General features: G+C 41.0%; 2 protein-coding genes across 2 annotated transcripts; both read left to right on the top strand.

The window, feature by feature from the left end:
* The first annotated feature begins 15,571 nt into the window (after positions 1-15,571).
* LOC147626669 (uncharacterized) lies at positions 15,572-17,846 on the top strand. The gene is made up of 8 exons (XM_086816847.1): positions 15,572-16,011; positions 16,067-16,074; positions 16,209-16,309; positions 16,395-16,526; positions 16,602-16,914; positions 17,314-17,571; positions 17,669-17,762; positions 17,810-17,846. The coding sequence occupies exons 1-8, from the start codon at positions 15,572-15,574 to the stop codon at positions 17,844-17,846; spliced, it is 1,383 nt and encodes a 460-aa protein (XP_086672973.1).
* Positions 17,847-17,859: 13 nt separating this feature from the next.
* On the top strand, positions 17,860-18,937 carry LOC147626668 (uncharacterized). The gene is made up of 4 exons (XM_086816845.1): positions 17,860-17,959; positions 18,043-18,293; positions 18,375-18,449; positions 18,554-18,937. The coding sequence occupies exons 1-4, from the start codon at positions 17,860-17,862 to the stop codon at positions 18,935-18,937; spliced, it is 810 nt and encodes a 269-aa protein (XP_086672971.1).
* The last annotated feature ends 3,599 nt before the right edge of the window (positions 18,938-22,536 follow it).

The following is a 22,536-nucleotide window of genomic DNA, read 5'->3' as shown; positions in this document are numbered from 1 at the left end:
TGGGTTTAGTGTAATGTGAACTGTTAAAATTGAGATTTAACCTAAAAATATATAATTAGAAGGTTTTTATGAATTGTAATTTTTAGAGGTATATAATTATTTGATCTTTATTTAAAATTTTAAACATTTAAAAAATATTAAATATCTAAGCTTCAAAGAGTTTTAAATTTTTAATATAGTTTTTACAAATTTTTAATATAGTTTTTACAAATTTTTAATATAGTTTTTACAAATTTTTAATCGATATTAATTATAGATTTTTAATATTAATTCATAAAGACTAATTAGTAAATTAGTTAAAACTTAATAGTTATTAATAAATCCCCATCCCCCCCAGACATGGTATGATGAAATGCTAACATTTTTTGTCACAGGTTTGATGGAGGATAATCTTTCTAAAGATCAGCGGAAGTGGATTGCAATCTGCTGCCATCACTTCCAAGTCATAACCGACCAGCTATACAAGAAAGGGATCAACCAAATCCTCCAAAGGTGTATCCCACCACATGAGTAGGACGCTATCCTCAGAGAAGCTCACCAACAAGGAATCAGTGGAGGTCACTTCTCTGGAAAAATCACCAGGAAGAAAATCCTCCAAGAGCAGGTCTTTGGTGGCCAACAGTACTTGGTGATGCATAATATAGATGGGCCAAACAATGTGACATATGCTAACTTCTTGGCCAGCCAACTGATGGAGACAGGATTCCACACAACCCAATCCTTCCCTTAGAACCATCCCAAAAATGGGGCCTCAACTTTGTAGGTCCATTTAAGCCCCCATGCCATTTTATCGGTCACAAGTATAACCTAGTAGCAACAGAATACATCACCAAATGGGTAGAAGCCCATGCTCTTTGGGATGACACAGCACAATAAATTGCGAAATTCGTGTGCGAGATGATAATCACTTGTTTTCGGATGCTCGATTGAGTTGATCACTGACCAAGGCAATCACTTTGTCAATGATGTCATTCATAAACACTCCATAGTGTACTATCTGCAAGCCAATGGTCAAGATGAATTGACTAACAAAATCCTCAAGAAGATCCTCACAAATTTGGTCAATCAAAATTAGAATGACTAGAATGAAAGTCTTTATTCAGCTTTATGGGCATTCCGCATAGTCTATAAGATTTCGACCGAAATGACCCCATTCAAACTAGTTTATGGCACTGAGGTAGTCGTACGAATGGAATTCCTAGTGCCAAGTCTCCGCATCACCATTGCAAAAAAGTTAAGCCCGAAAGATTTCCTTCAGCATCACGTGGACCAGCTCCTTACATTGGACGAAGCTCGCTTCAAGAGTTTCTATATCACCATAGTCATCCACAAAAGAAGGAAGAAATGGGTCAATCACCACTCCAAGTTCTGGATGTTGAAGGAAGAAGATCCAATCCTCTTATTTCAGTCTTGCATGGGTCCACATCCTGAAAAACTAAAGCTCTGGTGGACAGGACCATTCTGGATCATCGAAAAGTTCTATTGACGGCACTTTTCTTCTCAGCATGCTCAACGACATGGTTCCTAAAGCCAGTCTCAACGACTGCCGCCTGTAACCCTACCACGCATCGATGTCGCCGAATCCCTTCATTAAGGTGACAAAACCACCAATCCACTACTTGAGCATCCATCACCATTATGATAGCGGCCCTCTCCAAACAATCATGAAAGATTCGCCTCAAGTCCTGAGCGACATGACGCAGTCTCATCAAGAATTTTCAACCACTGCGCGCCAATGCTACATGGTAACTCTTTTTAAACCACCCCAAAATCTAACTAATCTTGGTGTATTTATTTTTTTACATGCAGAAACCCTTCTCGCCCCAAGCCATAACCCTTTGCCTGCAACCTTCTACACTTTCTCTTGCCTTACACATGCTCTGCACCACATAGCCATGAAGAAAACCATATATTTGCCCAAAGGTTGCCCAAAGGCCAACTTCTAAACCTAGAAAATCCAACCCCCATGTCTGAAATTGAAGTACAACTCATCTGTACATCCACACCCCATGAGATACAACACACTCCCAAACCCAATAGCCCCTAGTTCCTTCTTCTGTCTGTGTTTACACAAGCTGAAGTTACCATTACCCTGAAAAGGAAGCCAGGTCCTCGTAGAAATTTCTACAATGAAGGCCATTAATCTAGCAGCGGTAGTAAATATCCTTATAACAAAAGGAGAAGCCAAGGACAGCTAGAAAGAGAACCACCTTCTTTGCAACACTGGAGATCAAAGAATGGGTTTCAAAAGCTCACTCCTAGCTATGCCAACAGCCAGTAGAATAGTCATAGCTCTGATGACAAAGACAATTACTCTGGTGTGAGAGGACAAAGAACCCAGCATTCTTGAAGATGGAGATACAACAACAATGACACCAGAAGAGCATTTACAAGAAGACAGTCTAATTTTGAAGTTACTAACACCAATTGTAACAAGGAGGAACATGCAAACACAATGGCTCATATTTAAGGATCATGGGCATTTCCTCTATCTCCCATCTTTGTGCTCCTTAGGATATCACTAGCAAAGGCAGAGCCATCCTCACCTCAGAGCATCACTTTTCCCTCTGAAGTAAGTGGTGAAGTTAGGAAAGTGCCAAAAGCAACGGAAGTGGAGATACCCCCACAGAAGTTGCTAGCACTAATTCCGCCAGGCAGGCACCTATCACAATATAGGAAGGTTGCAGCTTTGCTGAAGGATTATTCCTGCTCTCCAAAGGAACTATGACCAGCTGCTACTATGAGTGGCTAATCACCATGATAATACCCAACAAAGACCAATAGTAAACCGACAACCACGACACCACCGAGATCCTGGCTCGCATCAAGGAACTCAAGTACGTTGGAAGAAGTAAGTACTACCACGTAAGTTTTCTCCCAGAAGTTTGCTTCTGGGAAGCAATCCCTAGAATTCATCTCGTTGAAGGCATTCGTCATCCTCCACCTTCCGGATGCACTTCTTCAAGACGTGCATGCTACCATAACATTTAGGATTTGGCCTCTACAAGCGTTGAACCAGAGGTCATCACTAACACCTCCATTAACTGTGATCAGAACTCACCCACCAAGAAGATGACAACATTGTGGGTTCGAGTCATTAGATTGGGAATCCGACCCACCCGGTGTGCCAAGTGTTAGCCATAGGCTAGCTTGAGCCACGGGCCAGTGCCGTCATAGCAGTGCTGTCGGACAGCCGCGCATGTTAGCACCGTCAATCGTCACGTCCTACCTTGACTCGACTTAAAGGAAGGAGTGAGGCCCCCGCCTCAATATTGTTGCTTGTGAATTCAGGCCGAGGTATTATTATTCAGTCTGCTAAATATTTTAGAATTGCTCGATACTTGAAAAACAGGGGTGATTGACCATGAAGATAAACGCAGAAGTGTTCTTGATATACGTGAGTGGCTGTAGCTCGGTAAGCTACTGCTGTGACTATGAGGGTTGACTATATACAATATGACTCGAGAGTGACGAGTCGAAGGCTGGCGCACTTGCATTAATCCGAATTGAATCACTGGCCCAAGTTGACATTATCTAATATCGCATTATAGCACTTATCTATCTATGGTTAAGTAGTTATGCTCATCATTTAGAGAGCCTTCGACTGGCATAGTAGATAGGCTCGAACCATTTCTTCTCGGCCTCTTGCATCAGCACACTGCCAATTGCGACATTAGAGGCATCCATAAAGACATGAAAGGGCAGTCCCAGTTTGGAGGTTGGACAACTGGTGCTTCTGATAACATGATCTTGAGATGCCAGAATGTGATGTTGCATTCCTCTATCTAGTTGAAATTTTTCTACCTTAACTGCTTGGTCAGAGGTGTTTTGATCTGCAGCATCCTTTGATTCATTGGGGCTGCTACATGGGCAAGGTATCTGAGCATTTGGTTGTGCCATCTGACTTGTCCCCGAAATCTTCTCAACTCTTTCTCATTTGTTGGAGTTGGGGCTTTCTGGATCACCTCGACCTTGTCCAGGTTTATTGCTATTCCTTCCTTGGAAATGATGTGGCCTAGTAGCATTCCGCTTTGGACAGCAAAGGCACATTTTGCTAGATTTAGGCTTAATTTGGAGAGTCTACATTCGGCCAAGCATAGTTATAGGTACATCAAATCTTGAGATGTTTTGCCAAAAACACTAAAGTCATCAATGAATACTCTCACAAAGGTGGTCAAGAAATTAGCAAGATTTCTTGGACCGCTGAAATGTGGCGAGAGCATTCTTGAGGCCAAAAGTCATGATGTTTGATGCAAAAGTTCCCCATTCTCTGATGAAAGCTTATTTATCTTGATCTTTCGGGGGCCATTTGAACTTGATTATATCCACTAAACCCATCTAGGAATGAATACATCTCATGGCCTACAACATCAAGCATGGAATCTATGAACGACAAGGGAAAAGGATCTAAGATGGTTGCTACATTCAGCTTCTAATAATCTATACAAACCCTCAACTTTTGGTTTTTCTTGGGCACTATTACGATTGGGGATAACCATGTTGCCTTATCAATCGGATATATGAATACAACTTGTAGCAGCTTATCTATTTCTTCCTTCACCCTTTTGGCATAATTCAGTATCTTTGTTCCCGAGGGATGGCATCTTCTTTTAGATTGATCCGATGTTGGTAAAAGATGGGATCAATCCTCTTCATCTCGGTGTAGCTAAGCGAAGACATCTTTAAAAGAAGTGAGTAACACCCGGACTTCTTTACGAAACTCAGTGTCCAGCTTGGCATTGATCCAGACTAGCTTGGGATCATTGTTAGTTTTGAGGTTCATTTCCATCAATTCATCCTCTTTGACCCTCTTGAAGTGCTTGAGCTCTTTGTCAAAAGCTTTTTCTACTACAAACAAAGTTGTTGTAGGCTCAGAGTAGTACCTTCCCTCAACCAGAGCCTCATAAAAATCTTATGCTTTCTTTGGACTGTGTTCTTCCATCATGGAGTAGACTTATCCTTGGGAACCTTATTCTTGCGGACTACTTGGTCGATACCTATCCATTATCTGAACTACATCAACCTCAAACAGGCTGACCAAATTAGCATTTTATTGGAGATACTCCTTCTCCTCATCGAGTTCGTAGCCCTTCTAGCATGTTGACTCCTTCGGCTATTTTCGACAGGGCTGGTTTCTCCACTTTCCACCTGCTGGTGAGACGGACAGAGCTCTTTATTTTCTTCTTTCCACATGGATAGTAATCATATCTGCATCCCAATCTTGCTTGATCCGTGGTTGGTGGAGCGAGGATTTCCCAAGCAACATTGGATAAGTGCCTTTGATATCTTCCATCCGGAGCACCACAACTGCTATCTAGAAACTGTATCCAAATACCTCCCAATGTGAGCTTCTGGATCAATCCGAGTGGCTACACTTGCCGTTGATCCATCATTTTGATAGTGAATGGTGTGGGCTCCCATCTACTAAATCTGAGCATTCTACATGTTGCATCAGATAGGATATTGACTTCGGAACGGCCATCCAGTAGAGCTTATGATATATCCACTCTGGCCAACTTGACCTTGATCATTGGGATGGCTTCATCATAAATGGGGGCTTCCCTTGGTGGGGTATCTGCCTTTTCAATATTCAAGGCTTCCAGCTGCAAGAGTGGTGCCTCCTCTCCCTGAGGTTTCAAGTGACCAATCAGCTGCTCCCCTTGAAACTTGGTACTAATGTAACTATTCCACTGACATGTGTATTGGTTGCTGCTTCAAATCTTCCCATAGATCATATGACTGGTATTCTTCTTCTGTGTGTCTTCTTGGTAATCCACTCGTTTCTATGCTTCCGCACATTCTTCCGACCTTGGTGTCTCTGCACCTTTCATTGACCATTGCATCTTAATTGGTGAGGCCACTTTGCCTTCTTTTCCTTCCAGGCTTATCTCTGAAAAATTGGGTTGCAATTTTGGTCGACAGATTGGCCTGCTTTTCCAGGTGCTTTTTCCAAAGTGCCTCTTTGGCTTGTTGCTCCTCCATCTAAGCAGATACTTCTGTCTCAAGACTTTGTGTTGCTCCTACCAAGTGAATCCTTTCTATTTCCCCTTCTTATCCAAGGTTGGTTCTTGCATCGCCTCTAGATCCTTGGGTTGCATGGATCTGGTCACCGCCGCCATGGTGGCTGATGATTTGGCTGCCTGTGTGGTTGGCCAAGGTACTGTTTGCTCATCCAGAGCTTGGATTTCCACTACGTTCACTACTACGGGTTGATTGGGTGTACAGAAGCCTGTGCTCCCTCTAATTTTGCTCTATGCATAGTTCACCCTCCTCTGACTTCCGGTGGCCTTGGCCATGGCGATAAATGCATGTAAGGATAGGCCTTGGGAAACCAGCGACATCCTATGGGGAGGAAAGTTTCCCGTAGGGGCAGAATTGGGGTCTACGGAACTGGTCACGCATAGCCATGGATTGGGTGTCTTGGACTCCGCGGCCACTGCTGGAGGTTGAATTACCGGTTGTGGGGGGGCTCTGCTGCCATTATAGCGGCGACGGCGGCAGGCTTCAGTTGTATGTGTGGCTGTCTTGCAGATGGCACACCAGAGTTAATTCAAGCTGCATTCATTGGCTCCATGTCCATAATTGTGACACTCACATGCTAGATGTTTGACTGAACGATGGTAGGAGTGGGGTTTGCACCTTTACTAGCCTATTGAGCCATGGCTGCAGCCAGCTCCTTGGGTGTCTTCCCTGTCTTCCTGCTCTTGGACCCAGTCTTGAGATGTTCTTCCTCCTCCTCCGATTCCTCAATGGCTATGGAATCATCGAAATGATTCTCCTCATCCGAAGATCCAGATGAGGACTTCTTGGACTTGCTTTTACTCTGGGACTTTTCCTCCTTGATTTTGCCCGGGCCTACCAATACCCCGCTCTACTTTGAGAGCTGAGTCTACAAGCTCCTCCATGGTGATAGTAGTCGGGTTAGCACTAGCAATGGAGTGTTTGAGTTGCTTGTTTGCTGGCCCTTCATGAAATAAGATTTGATAATTTCCTACATGGGCCGATTAGCTACATCTAGCCTGCGGATGAGTTTTCAAAACTTTACAGCATAATCTTCTATTGTCATTCTCCTCTGATTCATTCTGCATAGCTTATCCAGCACATGCACATATGTCTTGTCTTGTCTGAAGCCTTGAAGGAATGCATCCCGGATGGCATCATAGGTGGAAAAATGGGCATTCTCATACTGAGAAACCCAAAGAGTGGCACTCTTCTGGAGTGTGGGAACAAAGGCAGCCTTTTTGAGTTGTTGATCAACCAGGCCAGGTACATTGACACACCAGGCGGTGTCGAATATCAAGATGTAAGCATCTGCATCATTCGAGGATTTCTCAAAAAATTTGGGATACTTTACATTAATAGATGGTCGGTGAATCGTGTTGAGGTAACGAAGGAGATGGGGCTAGGGGTGGTGGTGGTGGCGCGGACTCTGGTATGAACAGTGGTGGTAGTAGAGGTGAGTGGTTCTTCTTCTGAGTGGGATGCGGGTTGTTCTGGTGGTTTAGATTGTCGGGTTGGTCTTCAAGATTGGCAAACAAGAATAGATGAGCTTGGTTGCATTGCAAGGAGCGGCTTTCACGTGTTGACATGAGGGAAGGGTTTGAAAACAAGGGAAAAAGATTCAAACACGATGGTAATCAGGCAACAAGAAAAATGGCAATAACAAGAAGCATCGTGGTTACCAAAGTGTTGGCGGGGGAATATGATTGCTTATTCTCGCTGTGCAACCTACTGAGGTTCACTGGTTATATGCACACAACATACACTAGACAAATAGAGATCTAACACAAAACAAACAAACACAACACATAGATCAGTGAGAACACTAACTAGGTTGACCGCTTAATAAACAGTGTAGAAACACGATACCTTACTAGATAACATTAAACGATGATAGCGTATGAAACAAAATTGAAATACACAGAGACATAATAGAAAGTTGAATGTACAAGAGGAAGATAACAAAAAAGAATGGTCTTCCTTATATTAAAAATAATAGCAAGTGATACAATCAGTGCACCAGCCTTTTGCAAGGCTCAAGCCTCATCCATTTATACTTATAGTATTTGTCAGTACTGTGATGATACGATGCATTGGCTGTGTTTAAGGAAGCATCATTTCTTGCAATAAAGTAGGTAAGCCTTGACGGTGCTAACATGTAGCTGTCCGACAGCTTCTGTGTGGTGGCACTACCGCGGCTGGGGGGGCCCTTTTTACGAGCGTAAAGTGTCGAGCATGGCGAGCGAAGGAAAAAAAAAAGGGCCATCATCATTGCAATATCCAAACTATGAACCTCAAGGAAGCTTGTATTTCCCTATGAATAAAGATAAAAAGTGCACATCAAAGAAAAAATTGAAATTTAAATCCATTACAAACATGACTTTAAAGAAGATCCCAAAAAGAAATACATTATAAGTTTCATTGCAGTATGAATAAAGATAAAGGAAGCTTATATTTCCCTATGAATACAAGTAAAAAGTGCACATCAAAGAAAAATTGAAGTTTAAATCTCTTAAAGTAAAAATTACATCGTCAAGCCACTAGCAGCAATGCTTGCTACAACTCATTGCAATTTGCGAACAACACCAAAAATTAAATACATTGAAGGAGTTCCAACATGGACTATGCGCAATACCAAAAAGTAAAAATTACATCATCAAGCAACTAGTCGCAAAGCTTGCTGCAACTCTCTTTTAGTGAGGGCTGCTTGGTGAATAAACTTTTGGTGATCCACATTATTCAAGTCCAGCTCATGCATATAAATAAAGTAAAGGTGTTTGCAAGGCATGTATCTTTTGCCTTTGCGATCCCGATTTTGAAAGTCATCGCATGTGCAAGAAGGAAAAGCTGAAACAGTAACCAAGTAGTTTTGTCCTTTCTTGATGCTTCCTTCAGTCGATAAAGTGTATTCAACATGCTCCTTTGGCACAACAACCCTACACCCATGAACAGTGCAAATAAGCTCTGCAGCCCTTTTGATTCTATCCCGCATTTCTTTGTTCACCACCCTGGCAACAATCACTAGCTTTCCATTGCGGTTCATGGGTCACACATCAGCATCATCATGACTTGCAAGAGGAGTCCCTACTTGTTGATGTGCCTCTGCACTAATGTTCTTCAAATCAAAGCCTGCCTTTGACAATGCAGATATTTCTGTAGAATCCAATGAAGTTCCAATTGCAATGGGCCACACAGCAGGTCTAGTACTTGGTTTCTCGATTACATTGTGAGAGGGCTCCCAGGTATGGTCAACATTACTTCCACAAAACCATACAAATTGTTTCCTGGTTCCAGAGGGGATTTCAATGAGTCCCTCAAAACATGGTGCTGGCACTCCTAGTAATCCTGCCCTACCTTTTTTATCAATAAGTTCATTACATTTTCGTTTCTCATTTCTCAAGTATCCTTGGCACCGCACCTTACTCCCTGGTGTTGTCCTTCTGATTGCCCACCTTGTTGAATGTATTTCCACCTCTCCCTCATTATGTACTTCCTGCAAAACATTGGGTGCACCGTGATGTTGTGTGTTGTAAGTGACACACTCATACTCTGGTCGGTGTGAATCTCCCTCTTTGATAGGATTCTTTAATACACCTCGTCTTTTTCGCCGAACAGACCTAGAATCACCATCTCGGAGAGAGACCTATTGGCAGCCCCCATCTCTACAGCAGCCTCATTTGTGAGATCAACAATTTCTCTTGCCGCAGGTGGGATTGCACTTGTTGAGGCCCGTCTCTTAAGTTTCTCCAATCCAGGACCACATCCAAGGTGGCCACCCTTAAGATAGCTATCATATTTTGACTGTTGGATTAGAGTATTCAAAAGGTCATTATAGCAAGCATTGTAGAGGGAAATGTATTTCACCCCATCATTGGATGCCAGCCAACTCCCATGCATAGACTCCGCCAAGTTTGCTCTTGGAACAAGGTACTTTTCATCTCCCTCCATGGCCTGCATATTTGAACAAATTTAAACATAAGATAAATGAATCAAAATTACAATGCAGGAGTCAACTCCATATTAGATTTTCTTAGCTTGACCATGTATTCACCCCAGTGAGCTACTCTTGCATGCCACCATATTAACCATGTTTGCAAAGCTGAGATATTGGTTTTGTCAGCATGACCTTCTTGCAACCATGTCCAAAGATTGTCCAATTCCTGCTCACAGCAGCCTCCTCTGATGGTGCTGCTTTCCATGCACGACATCGTGACTTGAACTCCTCTTGGCTATGAGAGGGAATGCATTTTTTTGCATGATGCTGCATGCTTTGCTCCCAATGAAAGGAGCAAGACCTCTCTCTTCCAACCATGACATTTTCACGGCCTCCATTAAAAACTGTCCTAACTGCTCGCCAATTAGCCTGAGCCTCATCAGCCATGAATCCCTTTGAAACATGCCTTCTTGTAACCCTTTTTCTCCATAACCATATTCAACAATGTCCAAAATAAAATCTGGGACTCTGTGTCCTCGACCTTAAAATCCCCTATTGCAATGGTCTGCATCTCTTGCACAAATGGATTATATACATGGCAAGCCATGGTCGTCCAGTCATGCATTCTCTTCACAAAGTCAAAGAACACCCAACAGCCACCTAACTCACCTTTAGGCCTCATTTTATTAACCAACTCTACTCCATTACCTGGTCCTTGGGTTGACATTTTAAAGACATGACACCTTTCGAAGCTTGACAACTCTATCTGCCCAGGGAATGCAATACTCTGAAAGTAATCAAACATCAATTTTGATTTCAGCTTTAGCAGAGCCTCAAAGTCACCACATGGATGTCCAAAGTCAACTTGTGTGTCTCTCCTCCAACGTGATAACCTTCTGTTGTCGAGAGCAGGTGCTAGTTTTGCCAGCAAGACACTTAAGTCGCTGTCAGACACTTTAACATCTCCTTCATGTTGTTGAAAAAGACAAGATTCCATGACAATCTCCTTTGCTAGTTTTAGTTGAAAAGATCTGGGTTTACCACCAATGTCTCTAGAAACCATTCTACTAACTCTTTCATGGACATTATCCAGAATTTGTTTAGAAACACCCTCTGCAACTGGATGCATGTGGTGGCCAATATGTATGACACCTCTAGACACCTTTCTACCTGCAATCTCATTGGGAAAACAAAGCACCAGCTTGCATGTACATTGAGCGACGCAAGTTGGATATGACTTGCAATAAAAGCACTTAAGGCTTCCGAATCCTTCTGTTGTTGAGCCCTCTGGACAAACTCTTGTTAACCGACCAGTCCAATGCTTCTCATTTTTTACTTTAGATCGTTGCAAGCCAGTGCATAAGTTGTTAAGGCATTGTAAATGGCCACCACACTTTCTGTATCTCACTACTCCCTCAAATCCAGATATGTTGCTTGTCATCTCATTTGTCCAAGTATGCCCATCCAACTTGCTTTCCATGCCAATGGTTCTTGTTGAGGGATTTGCATAGGGCAGCTCGAACATTATATTCCCATCATATCTATTAGGTAGCTCTGACACTTGTTTTATTTCATTAGCTTGCATAAAAGTGTTTCTCAATGAGTTCCTCAATGGAAGATTTCTGAGTAATTGCACTATACTGACTGTAGCATCATCGTCTTCTTGAAATGTGTCACTTGTAATCCTCTTTTCAACTTCAAGATCTGTAAAATATTCATCTTGAGAAGGGATGCATGGCACCTTATCTCCACGAACAATAAATACCTTTCCAAACTGAAAATCCAAGTGAAACATTACTTCTTGTTCTCTAAGGTAAGATGCAAGATCAAAATACAGGCCATCATCCGGATCACCAGATACTTGGTGAAGGTGGATGGATTCCTCTGTCAGGCCAAAATGTAAAGACAATTCTCTTTTGGACACCTCAACAAATCCAGCCATTGTTACGAACTCCATCTGATTGAGACCATTCTCATCCTGAACAATTGCTTTCTCCATTGTCAAGAACTCGTCGACCTGTTAGAGGCGACACTTCTTTTATAAAGAGTGTCCTTTTTATTTTTTGTTATGAGGCAAGATCTTTAATCAAATAATTATTATAAAAGGTTAAAAATAGCTATTATTTATAATATGTAGCATAAAGAGAATATATAATCGTATAATGCATTAAACCCAACAAGTGTGTGTGTCATTCAAGCCGCCGCCTCCTTTTTAAAGAGAGTTAAAGAGAGATTCTCTAGATCCGCTTACCAGAGGGGGGTTGGGCGAGTGGTTAAAGTGAATGGGTGGGTGAGTAAAGGACGTAGGTGCAACCTAATATCTCCGGAGAGACAGAGAGAGAGAGAGCCCATAGAAAGGAATTAAGGCTAGAGATTGATGGACGCGAGTGTGGGAGACCCTGGAAAGTGAACTCGGATTAGAGAGAGAGAGAGAGTTAGAGAGAGTTAGAGAGAGTTAGAGAGCCTTTAATTTGGGTAGGTGTGTGTGAGTCAGAGAGCCTTTAATTTGGGTGTGTGTGAGTTTGTTGACTCTAATTCGTTGCATCTCCCCCTGAGCAAGTTCGTTCATCTGTGCCGGAGCAAGTTCGCTCTCCCGAACATTGCCTTCAGCCTCTGCGCCCGAGCATTGTCTTCCGCCTCTGCGCCCGAGCATTCTCTTGAGCATTGCCTTCAGCCTCTGCGTGGGATGAGGAGATCAGTGGGCAGCACATATGAAGCGTGCGACAAGGAGATCAGTGGGCAGCAGCAAGGTATTTCGAGTCCATTTGCCAGCAAAATAGTGTGTGTGTGTTTGTGAGCAAGGCGAAGAATATTAGTTTGTGTGTTTGTTTGTGCGCTCGCCTCCTTCTATCATGCCCTACCGCTCATCTATGGCATAGACAACTCATGTATGGTGGATGTAACTTAGGCATAGAGATATGGTGGGACAACAATGCGTATAGATATGGTGATCAACCAAAAACACACACCCACACTATTTCGCCAGCGAAATAGTGTTTGTGTGTGTTTTTGTGGTAACCAAAACTCACACACACACTATTTCTCCAGCGAAATAGTGTGTGTGAGTGTGTTTGTGTAGACAACATGCACTTTTGATGCGAGTCTAAACCTTGTGAGCCTAAACTATGGTCACTTTCCTCTCATCCTCTCATCTGATCAAGAATAAGAAAAGAACCTATGCCAGCACTGCAGCACCAATAGAAACATGCATGAGCATTGGAGGGATAGCTGATAGCTCATGAGGGCAAGTAGGGGCAAGATATGGCACAAGAGCAGTAAATTACAAATTACAGACGGATCAAAAACACACACCCACACTATTTCGCCAGCGAAATAGTGTTTGTGTGTGTTTTGTGGTAACGAAAACTCACAACATATGGTGGATCAAAAGCCATTAGGATTCGCTTAATTTGATCTCCTTATCCTACATAGTTGACATATTTACACTAACATATGTCACATAACATTTGCAGATGCCCAACATATTGTGAGATTCAAGGAATATTCCACTACCTCTTGCAAGAGGGATTTGATCCATTGTTGAGGATCATTGATTTCTCAAATCAATGATGGAGCAATGATGCATGTGACTTTACCATATAGAGCTCACTAGGCACATTATCTCACTCCAAAAGACAACAATTACTAGCTTCGTCCACATTAGCTTCCATATACATGGATATCTAGCATGAATAGTTTGATGACCCACCACAGAGGTACATGAGCTCATAGACACACCTAAGAGGACTCTTGACTTACTACAATTTATGGACCACCTCATCCATACCTCGAGCCACGTTGGGTCATACTTACCAGCTACATTGCAGCACTTGGAGTCACCTTAGACCAGATTTCCCAGCACTCGATGTTCATAAGCTCATTTTCAATCGTAGCATTCCACATGATAAATCCAATTCGAGTGACACAAGGATACTCCACCTCTCATAGCGGGCATGGCGATCCTCTTGATAATCATAGTCTCTCCTATGATAGATATTCTAGATGGATGAGGATGCCACCACACACACAAGATCTCATTTTGTATTGATAAGGATACATATTTGCACTTGTATCCATCACTATGATAAGGAGATGATGTATTTGCACATGTATCCATCACTATGATGATGTTGTTGCTCTCTTGATGATGATGATATGATAGACATTCAACTGCTCTATCCTTTTGTATGTCTTTTAGTTTCTATTTGTCTTTTCTGTGGTTCTCTTGATGATGATGATATGATAGACATTCAACTACTCTATTCTTTTGTATGTCTTTTAGTTTCTATTTGTCTTTTCTGTGGCTCTCTATCACATGGAAAACTTTGATATCATAGACCCATTGGGTCTTTTGGAGACAATAATATAGCTCTCTCTCTCTCTCTCTCCCCCCCCTTTGCAACCCTTTGTGACATCATAACTGATGGGCTTCCTTTTGGTGCATTAAAGCTACTAGCCTACACAACAATATGGCAATTATCTTTGGGTTGATTTGTGTTTACTTGTTCTCACAAGGTCATAACAAGACTTACTAAACCTCCGAGCAAAATAGTGTGTGTGAGTGTGTTTGTGCGCTCGCATTTTCGTCCCGAGGCAATAGAGGTGTGGCGGATCCAAATTTCAGACAATCAAAAAGACACACCCACACTATTTCGCCAGCGAAATAGTGTTTGTGTGTGTTTTTGTGGTAGCCAAAACTCATACACACTATTTCGCCTTTTCATAGTTGCAGGATTATGTCGTGATGGCCAAGCTCAGAAGATTATCAAAAACACACACACACACTCATTGCAGATTATCAAAAACACACACACACACACTATTTCGCCAGCGAAATAGTGTATGTGTGTGTTCTTGTGAGCATACCTATCTATCCTCCACTCAAATGCAATGTGGAAACCTTCCCAACTTGGAGTACACATCCATCCTCCACTCAATGCAATGTGGAAAGGTATTTGTGATGAAGACTTTTTTGATTTGAATTGAAGGGCATGTGTAGAGCGGTGATGATGAAGATGAGAGAGGCAAAATATTTGCCTTAGGTAAACACTATTTTGCCAGCGAAATAGTATGTGTGTGTGTGTGTGTTTGTGAACAGGGCGAAGACTATTTCGCATGTATGTGTTATGAAATTTTTCTTATGCCTTGAAATTTTCTCGTTTTGGTTAATTGAGGTGCATGAATGCCTTGAAATTTGTGAATTTGTCTTATGCAACTCTGAATGCATGTAATGTCAAGTGTTTTTCCATCCTTATGTATTTCGCTGGCGAAATAGTGTTGCAAAGAACAATGTCTTGTATAATCACTTGCTCTTAATGTCTTTTGTAGTCACCTGCTCTTGGAAAAAGGAAGACATCAACGGCCAAGAATGTGGGAAGAAAGCGAAAATTGCCACCTAGTGATGGCAGTGAAAAGACCATTGAAATGGCAGAGAGTGGTCAAGGGAGTCACATTCAAAAGGAAGTTAGCAAAGAAGCTGGAGACAAAGTTCTAATTGAGCCTTTCATACCGATTCAACAACAGGTTGATGCTTCTAGTGACAAGGATGAGAAAGATGTGGATGATCTTATTCCACAATCCATCATCAAGCCACATGGGTCTGAGTTCATAGACAGCTTGGCACTTAATCAGGGTTCCATGCCTCCATTGATCCCTCTGTGTAGATGCTTGGTCAACGAGAGGGTGCGAGAGCTTCGAAAAGATCTCTCATTGTTAAAGAAGGTTTTTGAAGAGGAAGGATATTTGATGATGAAAGGCATGTTTGTTCTCTCCACAAATCTACCAGATGGCAGCACAAAGGATGTGGATGAAGATATCATGAAGACATGGGACAAAAACTGGCAGCTTATCAATGAAGAGTTTGAGGAGGAGATTGCATCTAAATATGAGTGGTCTATATTAAGTGGAAAGATGTTTTATGTTTGGGAGGGAAATCACAGGACCTCTTCTTGGCTTGAGAGCATCAAGGAGATGTATCGTAATGATAAGAAGAGACATGTTCGAGTTATGGCGCAATTCATTGTGCCTAATCAACAAGATGAGATGAGGCTTATCGCTGCACTTCAAAGAATAAACATGTGAGTATTACACATTTTGTATATTCAACATTGTATTTATGGTTGTTTTGATTAGTTCTTATGGTTTTTTCTATTTATTTCATGAAGAATGAATGAAGAGGCTATTGTAAAGACAAACCTCAAAGATTACTTATTCCATACAAGCACGGTTTGCTCTCTTGATCCATCTAATTTCACTGACTCCTTCATGGAAGAAGATAAGAGGTCAATGGAGAAGGCCAGGTCTAGGGAGGCACAATCTGGAAGGCGAGTTTGGTATCCTCTCACTCAAGCTATTCTTGGACCCATTGTATATGGGGTAAGTACTTAATAAAGGTGGTTAAGAATGTTACTTTGCTATCTTTGTCATAAAGTGTGTTTTTAATGGCTGTTATTTTTTGAAGAATAAATGGAAATCAGATTTAGAATTGGCAATTAAGAAGATTCCCTCAAGCTTGGCAAAGGATGAGCGTATTAAGGCTGAGACACTAGCTAGGAGGAGTGTCGTTAAATCCTATAATAGAAGGATGACACGGGTTTGTATCTTCTGCTTTTGGTTCTTTGGCATCACAAGCATTTCTTCTTTTAATTCTTTTCTGTTGGTGGCACAGAATCTTTCGGTGGTAAATCCATCTAATTCAGAGGAGTGGTTCAATGTATTATGGAAGCTGCCCTTTGAGGATGAGAAGTTTAAGATCTCAATTGAGAAACTTTATGCCATTTCTAGTGCTGCTTGTTCCCAAAATCTCAAGCTGAAAATGTTAAAGATGTTAGGTGCAGATGAGAACTTTCGGCAGAGCTACGGTATGCCACTTGGAGATCACCACTACATTCCTTGGCTTGCAAAGGAGGTTTGGATGGATCAGGTATTGGAGGATGCCACACGGCTTTTACACCAAGTGGTAGATTCTACTCAGGGGGTGAATAAGGTGGAGCTACCTGCCGATGTACACATAGAGACTTACTTTGCAGATATTGTAAACCGTTATAGAGGAGTGCTGTTTTATGAACTCCAGAAAGAGATGAGTGTGGCAACTCCGTCGGCCAAGCATGTGGATCTGAAAAACTCCTCAAGACGGTTGGTTTATAGGTAATTCTCTTTTTGCATTGTTTCTTGAAATCTTATGAACCGTGTTTATTTTTTAGTTGATTAATTATATCTCTTTTGTAGGTTTTTAATGCATCTAATAGCCAAGAAAACAATCAATGGTCTACCTGACATATGCAAGGCTTGGGTTGTGATTTCTCCTCCAACCTATAGTATGTATACCTCTTCCATCTTTCGTGAAGGTAAAGATCCTAATGGAGTCTTTATCTTGACGGATTGGGAGAGAAAGCATTGCCCTTGGTGGATTGACATGAAGAAAGGAGAGTGCCTAGAGGAGGAGAAGGAGAGATACCTTCAACATTTAAAAGGAGAATGCAAATCTGATTCTGGGTCATCAGGCGAGATGTCAGAGGAGCAAAGGAAGAAAATGGAGGCAGAGTTGAAATCTATCAAAGAGAGAGAAGAGCTAGAGATGCATGCTTTGGGAAAAAACAAGGGGCGTCCCTCTCAAAAAAAGGGAGATGTAATAAAAGGTAACATTGGGTTCTTCTGGATTGTATTTAAATATTTATTTTTAATAGTTTTCTGGATTTTATTTATTTGTTTTTTTGTTGGACATACTATCTATAGACACCCGTAATTTGGAGAGTCCTATAGCACACAAGACAAGTACCAAGGGAGCTATGGTGTATGCTTCACTTTCTAGCTTTTTGTTCGTGGAGAAGCATGGAGTCAAAAATCATTCCAAGGTTTGGATTTATGATTACATAGTGCTTGGAAAAGAGTTTGCATCCGGAAACTTCAATGAGGGGTTTGCTTTTATGAGGGAGTTTTATGTGCGTTTAGGTGGAGGTCCAAAGATGAGAAATTCCAAGCCAAGTAGTTGGAGTGTTGACCTTACTTTCATTGATCTTCCTACTGGTAAAACTTTTTTAATGTATACTCCTTTTTTGTGATGGTGTTTGTGTAAAAGGAACTTGCTGACATACATGATTAATATGCAGGTTTGCCTATTCATGGGTTTCAAGGTATTCCACAATGGAATGTCCTTACAGATGACCACATGAAGTTCTCTCTATTGGCGGCATCATGTGTTATGGATGATATGGGATGGGTCTTAGTGTTTTGCTTGAGTTCTTCTCTTGTTTCTGTGGAGCGCTTTGCAAAGCGTATAGGCTTGGAGCTAGGTTTCAGATGGATTATGGAGAGCTCTGAGTCATTATCTCTGCTACAAAAGCATGGACATATGCAAAAGGTTTAAGTCTATTCACTTGAATGTTAATTCTTGCTATTTGTCATCTAATATTGTGTTGTTTTTTCTTTGTTGCCTGTATAGGTGAATGTATTTTATGCTTTGGCATTCCACAAGAGGGGAAAGGATCCTCCTTTCAATAGTGAGAGTGCATTAAAGGTTGGATGACACTTTCAGTACTTATTAGGAGTGCATTAAATTTAAATGATTGGAGGTTACTTTTGAATGTGATCACTTAATACTATGTGTATTTCAATTTGTAGGTGGGAAATATTTTGCAGCAGGACCTCTCTTGTGAGATTATTGGTCATTACTTACCTTCAAGCAATAGAGCACGACGTGGTGGAAAAAGTGGTAGTTGGCGAGGGATTCTAGAGAGGAGTACCTCTCATATGCTTATGTTTACTGAGGCTCTTTGCCCACGAACAGGTACAATATTGGAGTTGGGGGCTGGGACAGGGCCTATATTAAAGGCATCTATGCACACCGGTCGTGGTTGCTTGGTCATTGATAATGATGAGGAGATATGCAAGGATTACCTTTCACCATATATAGAGGAGATCTATGGCACAAAAAAGGTGGCAGACCTTGGAGAAAGTGACACATCCTCTGGTGATTATGAAGTGTATGATGCACCATCCGACTAGTAAGTAAAACATGCATGTCTTTCTATTACATTTTTCTTTTCTCTTTTTCTTTGATGTTGTCATGGAAGTTTAAAGTGAGTTACCATGTTATGCAGAGGCAATGGCAATACACATGACAAGCACCACTGTGGATGATCGATCATTGGGACGGGAGAAACGTAGGAGAAGGTGTATTTTTCTTGATGATGAAGCAAATGAGAAGTAGTCTTTTGCATAGCGCTATTTTTGGATTATGTGGATTCATGCTTTCCTGTCCCCCCACACAGACTCATAGCTTCATTTTTTGAGCTTGATAGATGATGTATTACTTGACTCTTGTATTAGGTGGATTGCAGGTCTATGTCATAAAGGATTCACAGGCCATTCTCTTGTTTTGTTGGTACTTTTTGTAGCTTGATGATTAATGTTTTTCTGTAGCTTCATAAGATACATGAGTATGTTTGAGGCTAGAGATGTTAGAACCCTGAAATCATGCACATCGCATGAATTTGGTTCTCACTTGAACTAAAGAACAATGAACCTTCTTGTTGGCAACTTAGATGATTTAATATCACATTCATGGACCTTTACTAAAAGTGCACATAGTCCTAGACATGATGAAATTTGCCCAATATATCTCTTAAATCCATCTATAATACTTTTGTTGATGATGCGTTTTTCAAAATTTTTCTCTGTATTGACTACAAACATGTAACAAGGACCTCATTGTTTGCCTATTTATTTCCTTTGATGCATCTTCCATGTGCACCTTGGTTGAGGGTGTCACACTTTGCACTAGCTCCATCTTTTCATGCATTGGATCATGTTGCTCTCTTGGACAATCCTATAGCCCCCTCTTCCCCCTTGGACTAGTCCATCACGTAGACTCACAAATTGGACTACCCTCTTTTTGAAGCTTCTTGTTTGTGCCACCTTACACTTTCTTATTGTCTTAAATACATATGACCTTAATTATTGATAGATGATGTCTTCTTCTTAAATTCAAACCCTCCTTATCATTCATAGTAAAACTCAGCTTTTATCTTCTCATGAAGGAGCACTTCTTGAGTTTGGATATATGCAAGCTTTATGCATAAGTCTACCTATATGTGTGAGTAAGGTGTATATGTGAGATCCCATGTATCTAAGAATATTTAAAATGATGCTTTGGACAATCTTTAACAAACTAACCTTGTTGCATTCCAGTTCTATGTCATGACATGCCATTTTGCATTCTTCTTTATTGTTATTAAACAACTCCAAGCAGCCAACCAGTTAAAGCATATTCTTGTGGCTCCTCTTTCAGGAGGTATTGTATTTCATAGGGAAATAAGGTTTTATTATTATCTCGGAATTGTTGCTCATAAAATACCCTTGCTCGCAACGCTCATTGGTTTACGCTCATTGTATTGACGCACTCCCCGCGGCTCTGGCTAGCTAACATTGAGGTCTGTGAACAAATGTTGGCCAAATTGAGGCCCTTGCTATTATGCATGGAGCAAGGATGACATCATCACTTGTCACTCTCGAGTCATTCAGCACCGAGTCTCCGATAGTAGCAATAGTGCAGTCGGATGACCCGGGTCCTACAACTAAATTTTGGCTCCACTAGTTGAAGAGGATGTGAAGGCCCAAACAAGGCTGCTAAAATGCTTTGGAGTCTACATGCTTTTTGAATAGCCATACTGACCAAAGGGTAAGCAATTTTGATGAACGTTCATCTTATTTTTTTTGCTTAAAATTAATGTTGAGATGAGAGCTCTTGAGGCTGATGAGATCAGAGCTATCTCCAGGCATAGTCTACTGCCTCGGGTCCCCTTTAGCTTTGCAAATGTTGTCGTGTGATCAAACACCATGCACCCTCTCAAAGTCAACATGAACAACATTCACTGAGAGACACACAACTTTCCTTAGCTTGCTCTCATTTTTATTGCTCTGCTTAGCTTGCTCTAAGCTCTCTCATTTTTATCGATCTTCTCATCCCTACATCAAGCATCTTCTTGTGCACTTCTAATGCTTTAGCAAAACTTTATGTTATATTTTTGGAACTTGAATATTGGCGATGAATTATGCATGGTAAATAGAAAAAACTCCTTAATGCTGGATTCACAAAAACCCCTAAGCTTTCATGGAAACATAGGAAAAATGTCAGTAGTAGCAGTGTTAATAATGATGAAGTAGAAGAAGAGATTCTTGAAAATGTGAGTGCAGAAGAGGGAACTAGAATCTAAAAAGTAAGGATAAGAGAAGTTGGATAGAAGCATGGGGGCATTGTTTTTAAGTGGGCTTATTTTGATAGACAAAGTGGAAGAGTGTTTTGCACTATTTGTCAAAAAGTAAAAAATAAGCAAGAGTGACTAGTGGTTCAATCAATGTACAACTGAGTGCCATTAAACAACATGCTAATTCTAGAACACATAAGTTTTATGAATATGCTCAAGGACATGCTCAAAAACCCTTGGAAGAAGGTATGAAAAAACAAATAAGGAATGTTGAAGAAAGCATTGCATGCGTTTTTTGAGTTGCATATTTCTTAGCAAAGCATGACATTGCTTTTTTGAAGCACCTATACTTTCAAAAGCAGAGAGCACTTGATAGTTTATGGTAGCTATAACCACATGCATATATTTCTTTGTTTGTTAGAGGTTAATGAAGATAAAACAGCTAAAGGATTGTATGCTTTGTTGGATGCTTTCTTCAGATTGCATGAAATAGATGTGTCAAAATTTGTTAGCTTTGGGTAAAAAAGGGCATCTATCATGGTTGGTAAAGATAATGGCCTTGCAACACTTTTAGAGAAGTCCTTATCTCATGTCCATCCAATATGTGGCACATCGAACCCATTTATGTGCAGGAGATGCAACAAAGCATAGTGATTATGCTCGTAAAATTGATGCAAATTTGAATGATGTTGGCTCATTCTTAAAAAAAGTCAGACTCGTATTGTTAAATTGGCCAAATAAGAAGAAGAGTTTGATTTCCTTACATTGCATATAAAGGGTATTCATAAAGTTCGTTGGGGACTAAGTCAGCAAAGGGTCATGTGTACTACAATTGAGGTTTTGGAGCCTTTGTTGGAATTTCTCAAGGTTGAGAACTTTGGTCTTTTTTAGAGAGTATGCAAGTTTGAGGCCATATATAGTTTGAACTTTCTTTGCGACTTGCTAGAGCATCTTACACACTTGAGTCTTGCTTTTCAAAATGATTTTGTTGATGTCACGGAAATTCGTTACACTTGAGTCTTGCTTTTCGAAATGATTTTGTTGATGTCACAATTTTTTTTTGGTTTGGTAACTGCAACAATTTGTGCTATGGAACTCGAATTCATTATGGATCCTTTGATTGACATGAATGCATAGCAACATGATAGCAAGGGTTTTTCTTTGATCCCCAAATATGGATCAAAGAATGGCCAGCTTGCAGCACTTAGAGCATCCATCAAAGATGATCATTTCAAAGTTCAAATTGAGAGGTGTGCCATAGGTTTTGACCTTTTAATTGCAATAGGGTATCAAAAAGAGTATTGCACATTGCTAATGGATTCGTTAAAGTAAAGATTTGTGGACAATGCGGTCTTGGCCAACTTAAAGATTTTATGTCCATCTTCATTCCCGAGTGGG

Source organism: Cibotium barometz, chromosome 22, assembly GCF_041138505.1.
Source record: "Cibotium barometz isolate CiBa-2024 chromosome 22, ASM4113850v1, whole genome shotgun sequence".
NCBI lineage: Eukaryota > Viridiplantae > Streptophyta > Polypodiopsida > Cyatheales > Cibotiaceae > Cibotium > Cibotium barometz.
The sequence above is the reverse complement of the archived record's forward strand: the minus strand, read 5'-3'. Positions and strand labels throughout refer to the sequence as shown.

Coding starts and splice junctions, on each gene's coding strand:
- LOC147626669 (XM_086816847.1), top strand. CDS start 15,572: ATGCCTCCATTGATCCCTCTGTGTAGATGCTTGGTCAACGAGAGGGTG. Junction 16,527..16,601: donor ATAATAGAAGGATGACACGG/GTTTGTATCTTC, acceptor TTGGTGGCACAG/AATCTTTCGGTGGTAAATCC. Junction 17,572..17,668: donor AAAGGGAGATGTAATAAAAG/GTAACATTGGGT, acceptor TACTATCTATAG/ACACCCGTAATTTGGAGAGT.
- LOC147626668 (XM_086816845.1), top strand. CDS start 17,860: ATGAGGGAGTTTTATGTGCGTTTAGGTGGAGGTCCAAAGATGAGAAAT. Junction 18,294..18,374: donor AGCATGGACATATGCAAAAG/GTTTAAGTCTAT, acceptor TTGCCTGTATAG/GTGAATGTATTTTATGCTTT. Junction 18,450..18,553: donor ATAGTGAGAGTGCATTAAAG/GTTGGATGACAC, acceptor TTCAATTTGTAG/GTGGGAAATATTTTGCAGCA.